The sequence below is a fragment of the Mercenaria mercenaria genome, chromosome 19 (assembly GCF_021730395.1).
Source record: "Mercenaria mercenaria strain notata chromosome 19, MADL_Memer_1, whole genome shotgun sequence".
In the NCBI taxonomy this organism is placed as follows: Eukaryota; Metazoa; Mollusca; class Bivalvia; order Venerida; family Veneridae; genus Mercenaria; species Mercenaria mercenaria.
This window is the reverse complement of record NC_069379.1, coordinates 6,441,734-6,464,964: the sequence shown is the minus strand read 5'-3', so window position 1 is coordinate 6,464,964 and position 23,231 is coordinate 6,441,734. Positions and strand designations below refer to the sequence as shown.

The window sequence follows — 23,231 nt, the reverse complement described above, 5'->3', positions numbered from 1 at the left end:
CTTATTTCAATAATAATGGAATAAGAAAACAATAGATAAATTAATGATTCACTAACTAAACTAGATGCGGCTTGCAGAAAAAGTTATAAGTTTTGCGGACGAGTAAGTACTGGATTATATTATTAAGAAGCGTGTTTTGGTTTTGCTCATCTTTGCTTAGCACTGTTACAACTATTCCTATATTTGTAGCGTGCTGTGCTGTTTCAATCAGTAATTCATCTTTACAACAGATAAAACTTGACGACAAGAAAATTTTTTTTTTTTTTAAAAATCACATAACCAACAAAATAAAACAACTTATAACACAAGCACGATTGGAAAAGTAAATAAAGAGAAGAGAAAAAAGTATTCAGGATATTGGTAAATACTATTAGATGCAGAAAGAAAAAAACAAATATTCAAAACCCTTGAAATTGCATATGAAGGAATTAAACTAACGGGATATAAAAGTTAAAAAAGAAGAAAGAAGAAGCTGTATTAAATTTACGTGTGGTTTTTAAAATTTTTTTCTATAGTATATTATATATAGATGGTAATCGAAAGGTAGATAGAATTGATTATGCCCAAATTATCTAGCACTTTAGGAGAAAAATGAAATCCAGATGAAATTCATTAAGAACGTTCTTAAAAGAAGAAATGTTTTATTAAAATCAAAACTGGATCAAATAGGTTAGAGATTGAATATAAAAATCATGTATTGATAAATTACACAATGTTATCGAGCCTTATCGTTTAACAAAAGAATTTATTTGAATGGGATGTGGTTGTCTATTACGAAGAATGGAAAATGATGAAAGATTGTGATTGTCTTGTTTTTTTTTTTTCCCAGACCAAATCATTATCGAAACAATCCTAAAAGTCTTGAACCGACTGTGATACTAATGAAAGAAAAAAAATATAGAGCACTTACAAAAGCATCAGATAAAGAATTTGGTATAATGCCTGGGGTAATTAAAAGGTGTTGTGAAGGACAAACGAGTAACGTAAAAGTGGAATATCACAAAGTTAATGGAAAAAGATATTAAAATGAAGATTTTATTTCTTCTTAACGATTAATTAAAACGTTATTTATTTTATTATTTTTTAATTATTTTTTTAATTATTTTTTCCATCCTTTTTGCTGAGATTTTTTTCTAAATTAATATATATGATGAAATCGAGAGATCTAAAAACAATATTATAAGAAAATTTGAAATTAAAATTACTATAGACAAGCAATTCCAAAGATCAATTATATTTAACTCATAACGACTTTCTTATGGTGAATACTTAAATATGAACTTCTTAAAACTTTAACCGGGATAAAAATAAATGTTGTTTAAAACTAACTTTTGCAAAAATGGATAAAGACTTGATGCAATATATAAAATCAGCTTGATTTTCAATCAAAGGCTAGAAATTTTAACACAACCGAAAATAAAAAAAAATTTACATCAAGCTTTTGATGAAATAATATAAATAGAATGGTAATTGGATTCTGAAGGGGAGTGGCTGGAGATAGAGTCAGTTGTGATCATTATATAAATAGATATAAGTATAGTCCATTGGCTGCTTCAAGTTATTTAGAATTACAACACCATTACAAAAAATCAAGAAAGGATTAATCAATATAAAGAATGATGATAATGAATGTTTAGATGGTTTCATTTAGCTTACAAAATTCCTGTAACCAAAACATTCTGAAAGAGTTTCAAATTATAAAAAAAAACATATAAACGATCTGAATTATGACTGGAATTAAAATTGTCCTGTGACATATTAACATCAAATACCTAAAATAGATTTTAAATGAAATATCATTTAATTTATTGGTTATGAAGACACCTACGGGAATTTCTCCATTGTACATATCAAAATATCAATAAGAAGACCATGTGGACAGTTGCAATTACTTGATAAAATAAATGATAAAATAAATGATGATGGACTGTAAGCCTCAAGAACTGTAGTCCCAACATTAGTTTGATAAAAGACTGTAACAGATTAAGACGATGGAGGAATTACGCAAGAGGGTTAATTAAATTAACTCATGATGAAAAATTTTATTAAAATACATAGCCAACCGTCATTGTTAGTCAACGATGTTTAACTCTAACCTTTTTGGTATTATAGAAGAAAAGAAAGTTTGTTATTAACAGATTGTTATGTGTGGGATGTGCATATGATTTATCCAAAATATTTAATGTATGAATTTCATTTTTTATAATTTTATATTAAGGGACAAAAAGTAATGAGGGTTAATTGTAAATTATTGTTACTGCCAAGGCATTCATTATGTTATTAGATGCATATATGAGGTTTTATAAGGACAAAGATTTATTTGATTAATAGTGCTTACGATAGTAATTCAAAAATTTTATTTGATAATAATTAAAAGTAATTGAAAATTTAAGATGAAGCTGCGCCGCATTCCCATTGGTGAATGTGTTGGAATTAAGAAGTAGTAAAAATGTATTCATATTATTAGAAAACGAAGTTAATGGTTAAAAAATGTAAGGAAATAAAACACTTGTTGTAAGAAAACACTAGTTCATAAAATTACAAAGATTACTTGTTTAATTCAACCCCCAAAGTAATCACACCTTAAAGTTATTCGTTTCTGATAAACACAATCTTTCCAGTATGTTATAAATACAAACATCGTTATCATGTTATGACGATAAAAGATATATTCTTTGCTATGGTATGATACATTAGTTATTCTTAAATTAAAACTTAAATAATTCTTTTAAATTATAGAACCTGAAATTGTTTAACGTGAATTTCTAACGTTTAAAGATTAATATAAAAAAATCATCCATTTTAAATTCATTTGCATATTCATAGAAATAGATTCATTTTTTCTATTATTTTTTACATGATAACTTTGAGAATTACACTTTCTTTATTTTTTATTTTGTATGTAATTTAGCTTCTCTTTATCTAATTAATTGGCATCAAAAGAATTAATTAAGATCTGCAATTTGGTTAAGTGCCACAATATTACCACCCTGAACTAAACCAGGTAATAGCATGTACCGTTTCCATTGAAATAATCCACATCACCCCCCCCTGGCTCTTGGGGATAAACTTGTTAAAAACCAAATGGAGGTTTTCTATTAATGCTTTCTATTTGTTTTTCTATTTTATTTACCTTTTCATTTATATATTGATATCCATTCTATTAATTATCCAGTGAAATAAAGTCCTATTGGTAAAGTACTTAAAGTAATTTATAATAGTTTGTTAATTTACTCTTGTGGATTATGAATTTTTAGTGTGTTTACAATAATCATCACGGTACTGTATATTGAACATTTTAATGACAAATAAACAATAATATCCGCAAGTGTAACTTGTTTTCTTGTCTTGATATTGAAATTGTTGATTGTACATTTGGTATCTACGATTACTTTCTTTGGTGGAGGAAGTCCACCGGGATCAGTAATATTATAAAGTAAACAAACCCAATGTGTCCAGGACCAACAGTGAGTCGTCCAAATTTATTAATTGCCATTCAACCTTTTCTTTTATTTTAGTAAATTATTTCACAAATAACCCCTAAAGTTTTTCATTGTTATGTTTACCCATTGTTCAATTTCAAAGTTAGATATTGTTTGTTATAAAATTTTATTTTTTTTTTACTTAGGAATTCGTCTGTAAGGTCTCCGTGCGAATCAATCTGTTAGTTTTCCACTGAACAAAGATGTATTAATCAAAGGTGATTCCTAGGACTAGCCGCAACATACCTAAAAAGCCCACCGTCTTCTTGTTTTGTTTTGGTCTCATGTAATCACTCCAGATCCTACTAGTTGCTTTCTTTGATTAGGTGTAAGATATGGGATATATATTCTCTATCATTAGCTACTGAAATCATACCATTTCAAGTATTTACTAACACCATACGGCTGCCCAGATAAGCGCCCCAAAAGAGCATAGAGGGGCTAAAAATTTTTGGAGCTATTTTTGCTGCCATTGGAAGAAGAAAGAATTGTTTTCCTAACAAAACCAGCCAAAGCTCCTAAAAAATTCCACAATTTTGACCTTGACTGGACATTTGTTTGAAATTGTAATTCTAACCCTTCTTATTTGCAACAGCTTTATTTTTATTTGCTTAATTTGTGTTTTTGTAAAAGTAAAAGGGAGTTTCCAGGTAATTGTTCATGTTTTATCTAAAAGTATTGTGGGAATTTTTATTAAGCTTGTGCTACAATTTGTATTTTGTCCATTGTTAAGGTAATGTTATATTCAATATAATTTGAATGACATTATACTTATATTTCTTTTATTATATTATTTTATTTTAAACCATAACAAGTTCATTTCCAATAGTATTTATTTCAACTGTCTTCCTCATAGTTATATACATAGTGTATAAAACTTCTTTTCCCACGATATTAGTGCTGGTGGAATATAATTTAGCTGTTGTGTAATGTGTTTAGGGTCTCGTAGGTACGTCCTTATATCCAAGTTAAATGCAAAAATCAAAATATCGAATAAATTTGATCTATTAAGGACTTCCAGTAGTTTTATGTTGTTTTGATAATAATAAATTACTTACATATCATTATTCTTGATATCTTGTGTATTTGTTTCTGGATAAAAAAAACCACACATTACCAACTTCAAGACGACAAGAGCTCAAAATGCAAGTTTTCTTTGCTTGCATTTACATTTAATGTATTAATAAATGTGGATTATGTATTTTGTGAATTACTTTTATCAGGGCGTGGTAAATTAAACAAATCCATGTGTTGTTGGTTTATTACCCAGCCGTTTTCTAAAGGTTAATTAGTTTGTGGTATAAGTTGATTGTGTCACCATTTCCTAGGTATGACCATCTTGCTTTTTAAATCTTTCAGTAGTATAGTTAGGAATTAGATCAAACACAAATTCATGAAATTATAAACGTGGAACCCTAGATTATTGGTTACATTACTCTACAGCCATCAACAGCAGTAGCTCTAAAAATTAATTCATCATAATTCTGTCAGCTGCAGTGTTATTTTGAATTAGAACTTGGAGAGGTACAAAATATTAGTTCTACCCTGAAAAAATGAATAATATTTAATGGAATGTAGCATTTACCTCTTATTATTTGGGGTTAAATTGCCTTTTCTAAGAGGAAACCACTTTATATCCAGCTTGGTCATTCCTACTTTCAGAAACGCAGTAGTTCTAATACAACTATATCATATTGTTCCAGTTGATTTGCATTTATCCTCGTAGTCCAACCAAACTCCTTTACCATTATAATTTTATAATTATCAAATCATAAACAATTTTTCCATTTTGTTTTTTCACCCACTATGATCAATTAAGAAGCTGCATTATTAATTAAAGCAATTTGATTATCATCTCCAACAGCACATAATTATTACCATTAGCAAGGTTTATTTACTTTAAAAACTTACTCAGAATAAGCATAAACCAATCAAAATATGTGAACTTCTACATTTATTGTAAAGTGATATCCGTTCTTTGTTGTTTTTTTTGTTAACATTATTTCAGGACAGATATTAAGCTGTATCTAAATTGAATAGGAGTTAATTCATATCTTTCACAATATTCTTTGTTCTAAAACAATGTATATATTATATATTATTTCTCTTTATTAAAGTTAAAAACTTTATTTTTTATAAATTAATCTGTTTTAATACGTTTTGTTGAGGTGAGCTGAAAGTTCCAGCACGAGCTAAAAAGTCCAAGACCTGACAATATTCTAGTTATTCTCATATGAAAGCATCCTCATTATTATTTTTATTATTATCTTTTCTGGTAATTACGTGGCAATTAAATACCAAACTGCCGGAGAAGGTTCTTTTAAGTTTTTCAAACAATTTTATATGCAGCTAAATTTCCACTTTTCTGTTCCAACCTTTTTTGTTCCACTTTCCAAGTGCTGCTTTCCTGCTGTTTCCCAAAGCTTTTTTTCCAGCTGTGACTAATTGAAGAGCAGATGCAAAATCCGCTTGAAAGGCAATATCGTTAAAGTGTCAAGATACCTGTTCCGTGTTATGATTTCGTCTCCTGTGGAGCATCAACATAAATAAATATTTCCTTATTTTTGTCATAACTTTTTTCTTGTACTTATATAAAACTAAAATTTTTAATTCATAATTAAGTTTAAAACTTTATTTTAATAATTTTTTTTTAAAATTAGTGTTAAAACTTGTTTCAACCTCATTAAAATTAAGATTCTACCAAATAATCCTGGAATATATATTCTAATTGAATTTATAATATAGTTATTAATTCAGAATATCAAACTCTTGTGGTTCTTTTGTAAAGGGATAAGCTACTTGTTAAATCTGCAGTATTAAAGCATAGATAATATCACTGACATTCCCATCAACACGGTGAATTATCAATAAGATGCACCAATGAATGTAAAATTTGTATCCACAGATGTTAGGATATTTGGTGTTTGTTAGTTTCCCCATCAGTTTGTCTATTTTTTTTCCTCAAATCCAAGCAATGTTATGAAAATTTGATATTCCAAATCAACATTAAAATTATCTGTAATTGAAATCCAAAATCTAAAAAACTACTTTTAAATCAAATTCCAAACTTAGTGGAGCATGTCGATTTATCAAATTCATAATACCATTCTCATTAATGTGTACCTAATATAATTATTAATATCTGTGTTAAATGTAACTGTAAGCACCATTTTTTGTAAATATAATATCTTTCCAATCCTTACATTATTAGACACGAATTTTTTTTTATTGTCATATCATCACTACTATTATCCCAAGAAGAGGTCATAGTGTTAATATATCCCAACAACAACATAAGATTTATTTTTATTCTAAATTAAAGAAGACTAAATCTGATTGTAAATCACTCGGTTTATATTTTATTATCTTAACTGTGTTCAGAACTTATACTATTTTTTGTCCATTTCTATATGCAATGAAAAATAATTTTTATTTAACTTTTCATGTTGTTGCGTTAAAAGAGCATTCATTTTTAATAGTTCATCAATTAGTCTATACCTTCATTTTTTAGTTCCGTCATTATTATTCCAGATCAATTGAACCACAAAATTAACTCCAAGTATTAACCAAATTCTTTTGGATTACCTGGACACAAGTTCATAACCTTGTTCCCCTAAGTACTTTTTAAATTTCAAGATCTTTAATGATGTAATCCGGAATTTTCTGAATTCTTTCAATATTTTTATGAATGAATGAAGCTTTTTCTTATTGTTATATCTTTATTAATCCAAAATCAATTAAACTCATCATTTCTACTTAATGTTAATTAATTCTTTCACCAGTTATGTTATTCCTTGCAAATTAATTTATTTTGACATTAAAGTTTATTTAAGTTATATTTAATTACCTATTGTTCCATTTGGTGAAACTATATGGGTATGTATTTTATTCCCCTTCCAAATACCTTGAGTCTTAATAATTTTAATCAAGCGTTCATTGTATCTTTTAGATTTTATCTAGGTACATTCTAAAATCCGAAAAACATACTCACCTGACAGTCGGATGTTCTGATTTGGTCAATTCAATGATTCATCTGGTTTGTCTTGACTTATTATTTATTTTATATCCGAGTAAAGGCCTTTAATTTTTCGGTAACCTCTTTTCTGGTTTTATCCATCATCTGTATTTTGTTTATACTAACTATGTTAATTTGTAGGAATCATATTCTGAATTATTCTATCGATATTTATATCTAATTTGCTATAAAATGCTTCTGTTAATCTTCGGGAGTTTTTTGGTGTCTTCAAGCTCACCATTTCATATCCCAAAACCATTGATCTTTCGGCGGAATAATCGTTGAGGTTCTCGGATAGCTTCCAAACCCATATCTTCTTCGGCGGGTCGGGTAATCATCGTGTTGGGTTTTTTCCGATGGCTCTTCCCCATTCTAGATTTTCCTTATTTCATGTATCTTATCAGCAAACTGTTTGGAAGTAGTAATCTATGGTGTTATTCAGGTAATGATTTTAAACGGACTGATAATTGTTCTTTTGGCTTTCTATTTTCAGTAATTGGCTTATAAATTCAGTATAATCTCCCGATTTGAGCTTTTCTTATTTTTTCTTCTCATTATTCTTCTCCTACAAGATTTCTCAATCTTTTGCCCAACTAATTTTTTTCTTATTATCATTTCATTAAGTTTTGATTGGCATTTATATAATAGGAAGTAAGTAAAAAATGTAAAATAAATGAAGATAATGTAGGATATTTAAATAATGTAAATTTATAAATGGAACTTCCAACTTATGATACAAAAATGATAAAAATCCAAGAATGTAAACAATTTTATCCTTTATGCCAGATTTCATGTTTTAGGATGTTAATATGTGGATCTTCTGGATGGAAAAAAAAATACATTAATGCCATATACTTCGAAAACCTCTATATATGATGATAAATTATAACTTGATGCTAAAAAACTTAGCACAAATCTAAATATCAAGATTTAATTAACAACTCTTAAGTCAAATTGCCAAAACAAAAAATAAAAGTAGACAAAATGAAATACTTGAATTTCAGCTGATCCCAAAACCAACATTGAACCTTGTGAGATCTTGAATCAGAAAACCAAAAAGTAGTTTATATGTGATGATTTTGTATGTGAAGATTAAAAAGTTCAAAAGAATACAAAATACTTTATTGCAAGGACGTCACAAAAACTGTGTGTTATTTATTAAGTCAGTCTTACTATAAAACACCAAAAGATATTCGAATTAACTGTTCACATTATATTTTATTTAAATATCCAGATAAAATGGACAAATAGGATTTGTAATGAACAAAATGATAGATGTGATACTTTTGCTAATGTAAAACAAAATCAAACATGATTTCTTATATATGACAAACCAAGGAAGTTTTTTAAAAAAAACTGTACTGGTAATATAGAAATAATATATAATGGGAGTTTTATGACGTAAAAACAAATAATGTGGAACTGACAGTATAAGTAAAGTAAATTTATATTTGATTAAGTGATATTGCTACTAAAAACAATTTCAAAAAGCTTAAAAAGGAAACGGAATCGATCTTCCAGAAATATAAGGAACTTGATAACACAATGAACAGAGCATTAGATATGGGATGGTAATGAAATAATCAACCTAGGGAATCCAGAGAAACCCAACGATGCAGTTTCAAGACGATTTATGTTTTTAAAAAGTTCCAAAGGTGTAATAGATGACTATAATCTGAAGATATCAAATCATATAAAACAAACACTTAGAAGTAGAAGGTAAAGTATATTGACGAATAAACCAAAGGAGGGGGGTTTTTTTAAAAGAATGGCATTATATTAATCAATTAAAAGGGAAACATGGAAGAGAGCGACAAAGAAATGAAAGATATGGTGATTCTATTAAAAGACTTGAAGAGAAATCTGATTTTTGACAGATGACAACATAAAAGAGGGATTTCGGTTAAGTAAACATTTATCACCCCAAAAATTTTTTTTTTTTCCCCAAGAATTAAAGATAAGATAGTATGATTACATGAAGAACTAAAAGCAGTTATTGAAGCTGAGAAAAGTTCCAAAAATAGCTATCAGTTAGAAATCAGAACAGAAATCAATAAACTAAAATAGAAATGGCAAACTAGGGAATCAAGATTTACTCGATACATTTTCGTAATTAAAAATTGCAGCATATTAAAGCTGAATTGGAAAAGGCCAGCTTCACAAAGAGGCGGTGATGATCATGATACAGCATTAAATACCGTTAAAAAAAGAACATTATCTAAAATAGATTGACTTTAAAAAACAAATTCGAAAATTGGATTAGTATGTTGACAACCGTAAATTTAAGTATGGACGACCTTAGTAATATTACAAAAAAATTACAGATGTTATTAATGATATTTAATTGGAAAGTTGAAGAACATAAAAAATGTGAACTGGACTTTGTAGTTGAAAAATCAGAAACAAGGGAGTAATTCCTGCTAATACTGAAGCAATAAATATTAATAATAGCTTCGAAAATTGAGGGAGAAAACACTTGTAAACATGATTATAATGTCGATGCACATCACAATATAAAGTACGAAGAGTTAGTCAACTTTAAAGGTTATACAAAAAGTATTAATGAATTTAAAGATACATTATGATAAATTGGAAGTGATAAAATTAAAAATAATTAAATGTTTGGACTCTTGTAGTTGAATTCAGCTACTAAACAGGAGAATCAATCACTGTATATACTCAAGTAAATTACTGCTAATACTAAAGCAATAACCGAGGAATGTGGAGAAATACCACTAATACCAAGAAATTACACAAGTAAAAAATGTTTTCTTTTCAAAAAGAAAACAATTAGCTAGTAGAACAAGATAATGGTGACAATCTATCTGCTTTGAAGTGCCACAACAAAAAGACTTGATGATTTAGCTGAAATCATTCTTCAACCTTAAAAAACAAGACAGGAAAAGGAAAATAGAAGAAAGGTCGAGGAAGGGTGACTTGAAGGTTTTTCTCTTTGAAACTATAATAACAATCTTTATGATTACGTAAAATGAAAAAGTATTTTAACAGTGTGGTGCATGGGATATATCTCAACATTTCTTTTTTTTTTCTTTTTTCTTTTGAAAATATGACCGGTACTGAAACTATTTAAATGCATTTTAAATTAAAACCTGGATTATTGTAGATTTAGATTATAAAGATTTTATAAAACACAAAACCAAGAATATAAAATTTTAAGAAAAAAAAAATTGCAACAAGATGTGTTTGAGTGGTTTGGTTTAAAGTTAAAAAATCCGGAATGTATATAATAGATATTAAGATTTTATTAAACGGGGACCAGGCCCCTAGGGAACCAAATAAACGAAAAAAGCCCATATCACATTTTATATTTAGGGGGTTGGTGGATGTGAAGCATTACAATTCTTGTAATATGGGGTATTTGCTAATTTGTAAATATACACAGCTGAGGAACTTTTACATGATAGTTAATATCTATGTATAAGAAAACTTTAAAAATTTATCTCTAAACAAGGGGAACCGTGATTGATTATTCATTCCTTATGACGATCGGGATCTACAGAGAAGTAACATTTTCGCTTTTGGCGGGTAGTTACAGCAATTTCTATATATCGGATGAACAAAAGGACAGTGATTGATAATATACCTGGGCGTTAAGTATAATAAACATACAACTCACGACAAAACAAACACATTTGTGGTTATTTTGTTTATTTTTCATAAACTGTTACAAAATGGTATAAACATTATGATTTTTGTATAAAACACTGAGGAAACAATTTCTAAAACATTAATAAATAATTCAATTCATGCATATAGGCCTATGGTATACTCAAACGGTGATAATTTCAGTTGTTTGTACTAACTCTTGTAAATTTGTTTAATAGTGTTTTAAAAATGCCAAAAGACGTGGTCTGACATTATTTTAACCCCGACCGCCAGGTAGAAATTTATTACGGGCACACCCCACGACGACGGGGTGAAACCATTAGGTCTTTGCCTAAGAGACCTCATCTGTAGGTCACATAACAGCTGGTTTTTCCTCTAAATCATCAACCGGCCGGTTTGCAGCCAGAATCACTTCTAAACCCATTGTTCTTGCCTCCCGCCCCATCGAAACTAGAGGACCAGAAACGAAGTAGGCAATTCAGTGCTATTACAAACAGGACGGAAGACTTCTTTAGGTGCACAACCAGTCAATGTCATAAACAGGCAGTTGGGCTGTAACCGTTTAACAGACAAGGCCGATCCAGTCAGTACACAAACATACTGAAGATACCTTTAAAACAGACAAGGAAAGTCCGATGACTTCCGCGAAACTAAGCATAACAGAACTCGACTCACATGATATAAAAGTTGAACGGTTATATATAGTGTATGATTCCCTTGATTATAATAGTGTTATGGTTTTGACATTATCAGATTTTATTTTTATGTGTTATTATTATTCAATTACTTTGTTTCTATAATAACAACTCCTAAAGTAGTTAGTAATTTTATTCTTCCAATATAATTAAAATCCGTTTGTATATATATTGAATTTCAATGATCAAAAGGGAGCGATTACCTTGTTTTTAATAAAAAGAGGGATAGATTGTAAATTAACAGACCTGATTTTATATTTGTCTATATTTAGCATTTGGTTCCGTCTGTGTTATTTTTTAGTTGTTTATATTTAGCAATTTGTTCCCTGGTCTGTGTTATTTTTCGTTTGGAAAAATTTCTTGTTTCAATGGATAATTATTAATGTTGTATTTATTGGTATTGTGTACATTTGTGTCATTTATAATTCTTGCTGTAACCGTTGTTTTATCTATGTAGAAGGATTACAAACCAAGGAAGTTAAAGAGTTATTTAACAGAAAATAAATGTGGTCTAAATTCAACCCACATTATATTTTACTTCCTGTATGGTATATCGGCCAAACTATTCTACAGTTATGTCTCTCGGTGTAGTGTTTAAAGTTTTTACGTGGAAACTATTTTACAAAAGACCTATGTTTCTTCATTTATAAATCATCTTTAATTTAAATCTCTTTAGTTAAATCAGAGTTTTATGGGTTTAAAAACTGTGGATTAAATGGCCGGCATTGGTCGGTTCGGACCAAGGGTTGGTTAAAAGGTCAAATGAGGTGGTTAGATTGGACTTCGCAAACAAACAATTTACTTGCCTACTATTCTAATAATAAACGTTCACGGTTTAACATTTATCGTTGAATAGCATAAGTGTTTTAAAACGGGTTAAATATTTCAGAGTTATGGAGCAGAAAAGAAACATACCCTGTTAACATTTTACCTTCGTCCTGAGGCCAGAAGGATAAATCTAGCTGTACGATAGTGACATGATTAAAATGCCTTTCAGCCAATGTTTTTGTAGCAATTACTGGCCAATAACAAAAGGTTAAAGAGTATAACCTTCCGAGACAGAGGTATTAGTGATGCTGAAATAGAGTACAACAAAAAAGAAAAGTAAAACTACTTAGATGGACATACAAGGCTATCAACGGCAGATCTATTTTACATAGTATCGAATGAATGCCTAAATATCACCCTCTGTCAATATGAAACGATTTTTTCCTGCTTTTAAGTATTATGCACATGTTTCAATAATTGTCGATGAATGTCTTTAAAAAACAGAAATGAAGGAATATGAGCGCCCTGAAGCAAGCGATCCAGCGAACCATCCAAAATTTCTTGGAAAAAATGCCTTGTCAGGCATAAAGAGCTCCTGGACCAATCATCACTGTCGAAAGAGCTGTACCTGTATGAAATTCATAAGCGAGAAGATCCACTGACCCATCATCAATTTCGAAAGAGCTCTCCTCTAATGACTCGGTTGATGAGAAGAAATCCTCTAGGTTAAACTCTACTTCAGGTTTGTAATCCCAAAGACGTATACTTTCGGAGGATTTTGAATGTTGCCTTTTCTGTCGTGTCTTGTCTCTAAAAATTCACTCTCGGGATGCAGTAAGGTAGTGTAATCAGGAAGTGACTTAGTAAGATCTAGGGGAAATATTTTCGTTTATAGAGACTTGTAAGTACGACTTGAATATTGATGTCGGCTACGATACGCCCTGGAGTGGTCTTCGGTATAAAGAGGGCTTGACTACTTGATCTTTCTAAATGACTAAGTGTGTGGTATTCCATGCCACTAGTGTACACAAATTGATCATCATCAAATCAAGGAATCTAAACCTTTAACATCCACGCTGGTATCTATCCGATATCTTTCCCTAGAGCTTTGTCAGGCCTCTGTGCTATATTTTAATAGTTATTGACTGTTTTGTCATCTGTATCATCTTGTGAAACTTGCACCCGCAACCTACAGTGGAAACATTTTACTTTTACACTCATCGTGCTCGAAATGACCTCTTCATCCCGGATGTCTGTAAAATGCCATTTACAATTATAACTGTTAACATATCAATAATGAATGGACTATTTTATCTTCATTATCTTGGGTCACTATTTGTCTAAGATAAATCTAAGGAAGACTTGGGAAACTCAGGGGTCAATATAATTTTTATAGGAAACAATGGATATTGCATAACCTTACAAAATAATAATAAATGTACAACGTTCATTTTATTTAACTATGGTGTCCTCGAGACCATGAAGGTATTACTGGGTTTTTCAAGGATTTACGAAATGTTACCGAGAAAATATATCAGTATCCACGTGAAAAATACCTATAAAAATATTTCTCCTAAGGTAAAACGAATAAAAATGGGGGGTAAATTGAATCAACACATGAAAAAAGACAATTATTTTGTTTTACATGTAAGATTAAAGTATCTTTCACCCAAGTACACCATATCTTACATTTTCTCGCGGTTATGCCCCTTCTGAAAATATTGCATCACTCGTGAAAGATATTTCAATCTTACACTGAACAAACAAATTCTATTAGTACTCTAAATTCTTCGTTAATTGTCAGATATACGCACGAAATCATCCAACTTGAAGATAGAGTTCATATCAATTGGATCTAAATACTCTTTCAAGTCATTATGTTAAAAATAATTCACGAAATTCTTTGTTAATAAGTAAGTGGCATGTAAGACAATTATTATGCGTTCACTGTTGAAGGGAAGTAAAAGAATAATATAACACACAGAATAATCGAACAATCTTAATTTTTAAGGGAGAAGTGCATGGAAATATGAGCTTCTCTGCGTTTTTTACGTGTTCGGCTAATGAATATTAGTTTCAAACTAAAATACTTGTCACAGTGTGTGTACCGAAAAGACCTGAATGGAGCAATTCCACGGAAAGGACAGCCAGGACTCAACTTAAGGTAGTTCTGCACGTTTGGATCGAAATTTTTTGCCAATGTAGAATTTTGATTAAACTTGATGTTTCAAACTTTAGACTATAATTGAAAATTCAGCAAATGAAAAGGATAGGGTTCGTGTGTTTGTTTTCTTTTACTAGGAATGATTTGAAAATTTCGGACCCCCTCGCGCAAGTTTTCGTAATAAGAGTCTATGGGAAAATAGCCACAGTTTCTTCCATTACATTTTCGCGAAAAGAAAAAAAATTCCACAATGCAGATTTTAATGAAACTTCTTACAGTCGTAAAAAACATATGGCCTATAATATAGTGAAATAAAATGTATAGGTCCGTGTGCTTATTTCTGAGATATTCGGCCATGATTAAAGTAAACCGCCTATTTGAAGCTGATTTTAAGACATTATTTTGAATTATTTAACGTGTCAGAGTTTTAATATCATATTTTAACTTTAGAAAGATAGAGAATGTTACAATTTAATAAATTTATTCACAGGTTGCCTTTAATTCATAAACTGATTTTTCATTTCCGTACGCCGAATCCAGGCTTTATTCTAAGTTTTCCGGATAAATGACGTTACGCCATCACTTCCGGTTTATCAAACGTGCAGAACTACCTTAATTCAGAAAGGCATATGCAAATTTCTTATTTATGTGCATACAAAATTTCTACTCAATTCGGTAAAGTTTTAGAGGGGATAGGATACAAAAAAACAATATCAAGAAAAACAAGAATATAAAAGTAAGAATATGGATGGGGCCTAGTGTGTGGTTGGACGTAGGGTTTGTATGAGGAAGGACTATGGTGCTTAATGGGCTTCTAATATCGAGAAACTACAAACAAATTTTAAGGAAAGTGTTGTGGTAATGTGTGTATGGGAGTGTAATGTGTACGGTGGGGCTATTGATGCCACTTACATGTATGTGGGAGTGTAATCTGCGAGTCGGGTTGGGATAATATGAAAAAAACAAAACAAGAAACTAAAAGTTTAAAGAATGTCGGGATGGTTTCGTAAAAAGAAATTTGTAGAAAAAGGGGCATAATTTAATCAAAATTAAAACAACAGGTCCCATACCATTCCAGGAGTGTGTGAAGTGTTGACAAACAATTGCTAAGTCCATAAAGCGGCAAAGTTTCATCTAAATAATAGAAAGGGTAATGGAACCTGTGTCATGCAGTTGGAATAATCATTCAGAATGCATGTGGGAAGTTTCATTTAGGTGTGATGCGTAATAACCGATATGAGCTTCCTGAAAATCATTAATAAGTTGTCTATCCACTCATGACGCCGACTACGGGAGTATCGCAATAACTCTGTTTACTTCCGTCACGGCGACTAACTTATGTGATTAATAGAATTAAATACCTACAACAAGATTCTGATTAAGGTGGTTGATGGTCTGTTAAGAGACAATATCGAGAAACAAGAAACAATTTTTAAGGGGATGGTATTGTGGTAATGTGTGTATGGGAGTTTGTTAATGCGAAATGCATTTTTTTTTTGTGTTGAATGCTTATTTGTTCGTATTGTTTACAGTTTATTCTATAAAGCATCTTTGAACGTGTACATGTGCATGAAAAGCTTTAAGGGTGCTATATAAATGTGGTATAATATATATCACGTTTTGTGAACAGTCATCAAGAGTTTCATTACAAGAGGTCATTAAAATAATATTTTCCATTTTCAGCTCTGAATGCCAAAAAGGTCAGTTCAAACTTATTGAAAAGCTTGAGAGAGGTCCATGCTATGATGCCACAGGATATAAAACAGTAGTTCGCCTTGACATTTCTGATAAAGTTTCATCCAATCTTGTATAAAAGGGGTCTAAAGGACCGAAGTAGTTTACCTGACCTTGAACTTTAGGCAATGCGTGAACATCCATCAAATATACCTAGGAAAGAAGTACTTTTGTATTTTATTTTAGCTGCAGTCAACTAGAAATATTTGAAAACACTCGAGAAAGATCATGGAACTTTTTGAAGAATGATTCTGACCAAATATAGACCCATCCAGAAGTGTTTTCAACAGAAACTGAATGTTTGTTCCTCTTGCTTCCCTTAGTTGCAGAAAAAGCGGACGTATTTGAACAAAGATGGCTTGGAGTGCACACAAGAATGCTACAGCCTGGGTTTGTGAAGATCCTTCAAGCGATTCATAATAAGAAGTGGTTAAATGTTTTAGGGTTTTGCGGTAATGTACAAAAAAGCGAGATATTCCCCTGTTTTCATTTATAACATACATGTAACTTGCCGTTTCAAAATTAAATTCGGAAGAAAACAACAGTGGGAAACGCATTACCAGTTCAGGACCATTTTGTCTAGCCACTCTAGCCATCTTAAGGATTTTGTAATAAATATATGTATATTTGAATAACTTACGACTCATTGTTTCCAACAAACTTTCTATACTACAGAAAGCAGTTACAACAATTTCCTCTCCGCAGAATGCACTGAGCGATTGACTAAGAGACTGCATACACTCCGTAAATAAGACAGACTCTATGAAATCTAAAAGCTGCAACAGACCAACGTTGAATGAACACACAACATTTACTATAATACAATGTCTTTCCACAGTTTCAACCTTGACATTTGGCAAGTGTTTTATCCCTTCCAAGATTCTGTTTACTGCTTCCTCGATAGCCTCAAAATTTCCGGGATCATCGGATAGACTCATTGCCTTTTGCCACACCGTAAAAAGTATATTTTCTGCTAGTTTCTGTTTCTCCTCCGTCTTCCCATGCGTCATCATTTTTAGTTCGACGGCTAAAAGAAAAGAATAATTCGAATATCAAGTTTGAAAAAAAAAGATACAAATATTTAAAAGAAAACCACAGCAAAAGAAAAACACATATGTTTTCAAATTAAATTACCATGATCTGAACCAAAGCCAGCCCCTTCTCGTCTCATCTGCTCCACCGCTTGCTTCAACTTTTCCTTTGTTTCTGCAATGTAAAACAACGAAATTCGTCGTTTATACTAAAACAGTCAATGATAATAAAATAGATAACAAATCACAATTATTTAGATTAGGGTTATGTATTTGTCAAATTCCTCCTATTTCTTTCAGGAAAATATTGAGCTTAAAAGGAAAATAAATAAAAAATATTCAAGATAGCAATATAGATCTTGTAGACTTATTTTCTTATTATAGTAATCTACATTTATGACCTAGATTTATTACAGATAAATATTGTTCCAAAACTGCAAGAAAATGAAGTGCTTATAATTACGTAAGTCTGTTTAATTGTTTCGGACACATCTTGACTTGCATAGAATTTTCTAAGATAGCTACAACAAATAAGTGGCAAAGTAAAGAGAAAAGAGAAATTTCATTTTTGAAAAACTGTTAGTTACTTACTGATGAATACTTAAGTGGTACATGATTTAAACACAAACTACTTTATTTCCAATAACATTTCATAGTTTTCAATTTAACATAAAATACATTTATAACTGTTCTAACAAAACGCAGTGCTGGTAAATTAATTTGATCAGAAACACAAGAAATAAATGTACAACTACGGAATTACCAATATACTGATGAACAAGCCTTTGCATTTCAGAACAGTTTTTACCAAGCTGTGTTAGACAGTTATGTGCAGCATACTCATCGATCGGTTCAGTGTCATATTTTTTTATGAGATCTTGGCACAATATTTGGGTGTTGTCTTCAAGTCCAACTGCGAGAATACTAATATTTGTTACAATGTCTGTCCAATATGGCCGAAATTTGTCACTATCTAAAGACACCAATGCCGTTTTCGCGTAGTCTCCACTAGCTTCCATTATGGCACGAACAGCTTTATATTCCATTCTACTAAGTCCGGGAGCATACAGATGTAAAATTGTTTTTGCAAGAGTCTGAAGTCCCCATTTTGAGACATTTGTTCCAAGTTTGACATGACTACAAGCTGAACCTTCTTTGACAGTTAACGTTTTAAAAAACTCCCACTTTCTTTCAAGTATTTTTTCTAAACAATCTCCATTTTTCGATAATTCTCTCCTGAAAACATCTGCTAAAACTAACATGCCACCTTCGGTAAGAAGAAGCGCATATCTTTTATATCTATCGGGAATGTCACTTTTGAAGAACAACATAAACTCTGAAAACAATTACGAATACATAATCGATATGAGAAAATTGAAGCAGTTTGCTTAAGGCGCACGCAGGGTATTATTTTAAATGCGATTTACGCCTACCTCATAAAACTGTTACACAACTTGGCATATACAATGTATATGTAAAGTGTTACATTGAATGTTCTGCCATCATTTAAAAAGTTCTTAATTTTGCAGTTATTTGCATTGTACGTGTATCATTTTCACAATCAGTATTATCTTAAGAAATGTGTTGAACAGGCAAAATTATAAATTCAGTGCAAACATATTTTCGAATATGTACGTTTCATGTAATCTACCAAATAGACAATAGATTGTCGAGGTATAATTGGTATGCAGGGTAAATTTGTATTTCGAAACACCACAACCTCTTAAGAAAGTCCTTGTTACTTACCCTGACCAATGTGCTATATTTTTTATGCAAAAGTAAAGGTCTGCAAAGTAGTGAGTTCCACATTACAATTAAAAGAAAGAATAGAAAGTTGTTCTTTCTGTACAACACGACGGTACCATACAAAAAAATAGTTGAAAATACGATTTATATGCCACATTGTACAGCAAGATTACGAAATATCATTTTATGCTTATTTTCTCTTTTTAAAATGAAATATAATTAAGTCAAGCACGATTCTATTTACATTTCTGGAGATCGGAACAACAAATAATGCAATCAAATACAGTTGGTCAAGAGATTACTGAAGTTGAAGTTTTTGCGATAACTTCATCGGTCCGCGGCTTAACGTTAGATCTGGTACAAAAATAATTTCATTGTTCAGTATGAAATATATCATATCCAAATTGGGAAGATACTGTACCTACACAGATGCTGTTGTGAATCACTGGTTGAATAAAGCATTATCAGTCCGAAAGGTTGTTCATTGGATTTGCCCTCAAACAGTTTTAGAAATACACAAACATGTCTTGTTTGCTATCACCGCTCTCACCATTGAAATACATGTTGTTAAAATTTGTTAGTGCGTTACATTTTACAAACGTTAAAAGAGTAAAAAAGAGTAAGTTTCAGTCCAATGTCGTCTTATAATATACTTTTAACAAAATAAAACATATAATCACCCATTCAATGATCGTCGATTAACACAATTTCATAAACTGGAAAACAAGTTAAAACAGAATACGTAACTTACAACAAACGGAACACACTCACTTTCGAAATATCTTTTTACAGAAAATAGTTTACTTAGATTCAATAAAATTTGTCCAGAACATAATTATAAACCTACTTTGAGGTATGATATTATTCGGAGTTACATGTATATAGGGAGTAAGATATGGAACACAAAATGGCAAAGACGTTCCCGTTTGTGAAGAAAGCAAATTTGGCATGAAACTACCTTACTTTACGCTCTATCTGTCCTGAAACCTCCTTTTAAATCAATTTAAAAAGGGAGGTAAAATGTCTTGGAAAAGAAATTGTTTCCTTTAAATTGAAATGTATCTGTATAGTAATGTTTCATATGATCTAAACATGGATAACATATCACTATCATGGACCGACAACCATTTGGTATTGACAAATATACAAAGTTTATACATTTCTCAAGATACTTACTAAAAAGGGACATAATCAGATATTTACTGTATGTTTAATTTTAAAACCGAGTGTGAAATAATGTTTCGTATGAAGAAAACATGAAATTTTGTATTTAACTATTATAAAGTATTCAGCATAAGAAAAGGATTACATGTACGTTTTGTTGGGGTGAATCAACCAAAAAAAAAGCCCAAAGGGGAACAGTCTTTTATTCATTTCAATTAAATATATAAAGAACAATTTCTAAAAGGTTAATTCATGAAAAGGGCTAATTAATTCATGTTAGTAGTTAGAATATCATATTACTGAACTTAACATAAATAAAGATACTGCATTCATATATATCATGTATAAGATATCAAAAAGGTAAAAAATATTCAAATTTTGAGGTCCATGAGGAAACCTATATAGCTGTATTTATGGGGGCAATATATTTATATTAAAAGGAGAGGTCCCTTAATGGATCATATTTATATGTTTTTGTAGGGAACATCAAAATTAACTCCCTTAATCTTTTGTCTGTTACAGAACAGTATATGACATGTTCATATTTTCAAATCAAATGACACAGCCAAAGACCTATAAAATAAAAAAAAACTGACACTTGTACCGTTTCAATAGATATCTAAGGCCATACCAAATTGATTAATAGTTCTTCGGAAAATTTTCAAAAAGGAAAAAAGGGAGCGAGCGAGCGAATTTTGTTTTTCTTTCTTAATTTTGATTTTTTTTTTTTTTTGTTTATTTACTAAGGGATGAGTGCCTAATTTTTAATTTTGATTTTTCTACATTAATCCTAACGCGTGCCCATTTAACGGCAGAGAATGAGGAATATTTAAGACAAAATGGGCACCTGAGTGGAATAACATATCTTCTGAAACCAAATTAGATGGCTTCGACACATGAGCGAAACCGCTAGTGAAACTCCAACCCATAGAGGAAAAGTAATAAACCACTTGACCAGTGAGACCAAACAGAGCTGGGCATACAAATGCTTTGACATTGCTCGAATCGCATTGGAATAATGTCTTATCAGATCAGGCTAGCTTACGTTTTTGTGGTAGAGGTTCATTTCAGTCAAAAATGATAACAGACGGACAAAGAATGATCCCAACATGGCTACCCTTAAAATTGTTATTGTTGTGCTTTGATTGACATAGAAATTTAGTGTTGGGGAGGTCTGTTTTTCAGTTTCTTTCTTTCAATCAATTCACATCCAATTAATATACAAACAGGAAAAATTGGATGGGGTTACAATAGGACAGATTTTCTTAAACATTATTTTTATATATACACTACCTATTTGAAAAGCTATACAATTTTAAATTGACTAATTGCATTTTGATTGAATATCTGACTGCTGTAGTAAAGAAGTTACTTTCAAAAACATTTGGGCCGAGATAATGTAATGGATCGGTCAGGATCTGTGAACAAACTTTTTTTTAAGATAGCAATCGGCTATGGCTCTATATCTAACACACTGAACTTAGCAACTGATAACAAATGGTTTGAAAACTTTATATCTGAACAATAATTCTGTTTAATCCAACTATATTTAATTGCATCCTTGTCACTCGTGCACGTCTTACAATACAAGTCGGGCTTCGTTCTTTTCACTGTATTGAACAATCGTAAAACGTGCCTACTTCATCACCTACCGGCACATCGAAGGCCATGTGTGGCACTAGCACATACTCTCTAGATTTAAAATAAATGATGAACATAACGATACCATAATTCCTGACTTCTTGAGTTTGGGTCATCAGCTACATGTATAACGGACGCATGAATTCCGATCAATATCACTTTGACGCATTAAAACAGCGATAAATCCTGTTTTGCCGTTATCATTCCGGACCGCGTAATCAGAAAAAAAGCACATTTTTTCGGAGACTTTTTATATACCTGCGGGCGGATGAATTTTTTTCTCGGGAATGAAATTATTGATGCGGTAGTTCCGACGAACGACATATCAATTCGGTATGGCCTAAGAAATGTAATTGGTGTTCCAGTATTTCTCTAATACATTTGTTTGACAAAGTTACATTCCCTATACATGACTATTATTGCACTGACATTTATGAAGTGTATACAGTAATGTAACTCAAGTGTCATTGCTGGCTAATCCAGAGTCAACAGGATAAGCAATACTAGGGTCATAATTAATGTATACAGACACTAAATAGGAAATTGGCGCGGAAAAATCATGGTAGTCACAAATGGCAGAATCAAGGAGTCCTCCGTTTTTAGGAAGCACTTTCGTAATGATGCGATAGCATGACAGATTTATCATGGAAACTTAGGTCATACACCAACACTGCTGATTTAGCAGATTTTTTTTCTGAAAATGTGACCATTGGAGTCACGATACATCTTTTTATTTATTTTTTTTCAGTCTTTAAGAAAAGGTAAGCTACAGACATTTAAAACGGCCCCTGGTGTGTGCTGTAGCCATTTTAAATTTGTAAATTTTTTCTAGAATAAAAAATGGCCAGCAACTAGTATTTAGTAAGTTCATACCTTAATGTCTCTCCCCAAGCATGGTCTCATAAATAAATTGTTCTGCGGACATATTAGGAATGTGAACATCAGGTAGTTTAGATGTTTTCAAGCTGCCTATTTCCTTTAGGAACTAGAATTTTGTCTGGTTCCATTTGACTTACAGCTTGATGCCTTTGTAACATAAACATGATTTGTTCCAAAAGTGTATACAGTCACATGTGATTTATTAACCTCATCAGGTATGCGATGAAGCAGTGTCATAAATAAATGTTCTCTTCATGCTAATGTCTGCAAACGCAAATAATACAT

General features: G+C 31.0%; 1 protein-coding gene across 1 annotated transcript in view; it reads right to left on the bottom strand.

Moving 5' to 3' along the window:
- Positions 1 to 13,718: 13,718 nt before the first annotated feature.
- The window catches only part of LOC128551288 (uncharacterized), a 52,119-nt gene continuing 42,606 nt past the window's right edge, over positions 13,719 to 23,231 (bottom strand). The window contains exons 4-7 of the mRNA XM_053532075.1: positions 18,280 to 18,852; positions 17,620 to 17,691; positions 17,126 to 17,512; positions 13,719 to 13,840 (exon numbers count right to left, since the gene is read on the bottom strand). Of these exons, the coding sequence (XP_053388050.1) occupies positions 13,719 to 13,840; positions 17,126 to 17,512; positions 17,620 to 17,691; positions 18,280 to 18,852 (1,154 nt within the window). The remainder of the gene's footprint in view (positions 13,841 to 17,125; positions 17,513 to 17,619; positions 17,692 to 18,279; positions 18,853 to 23,231) is intronic.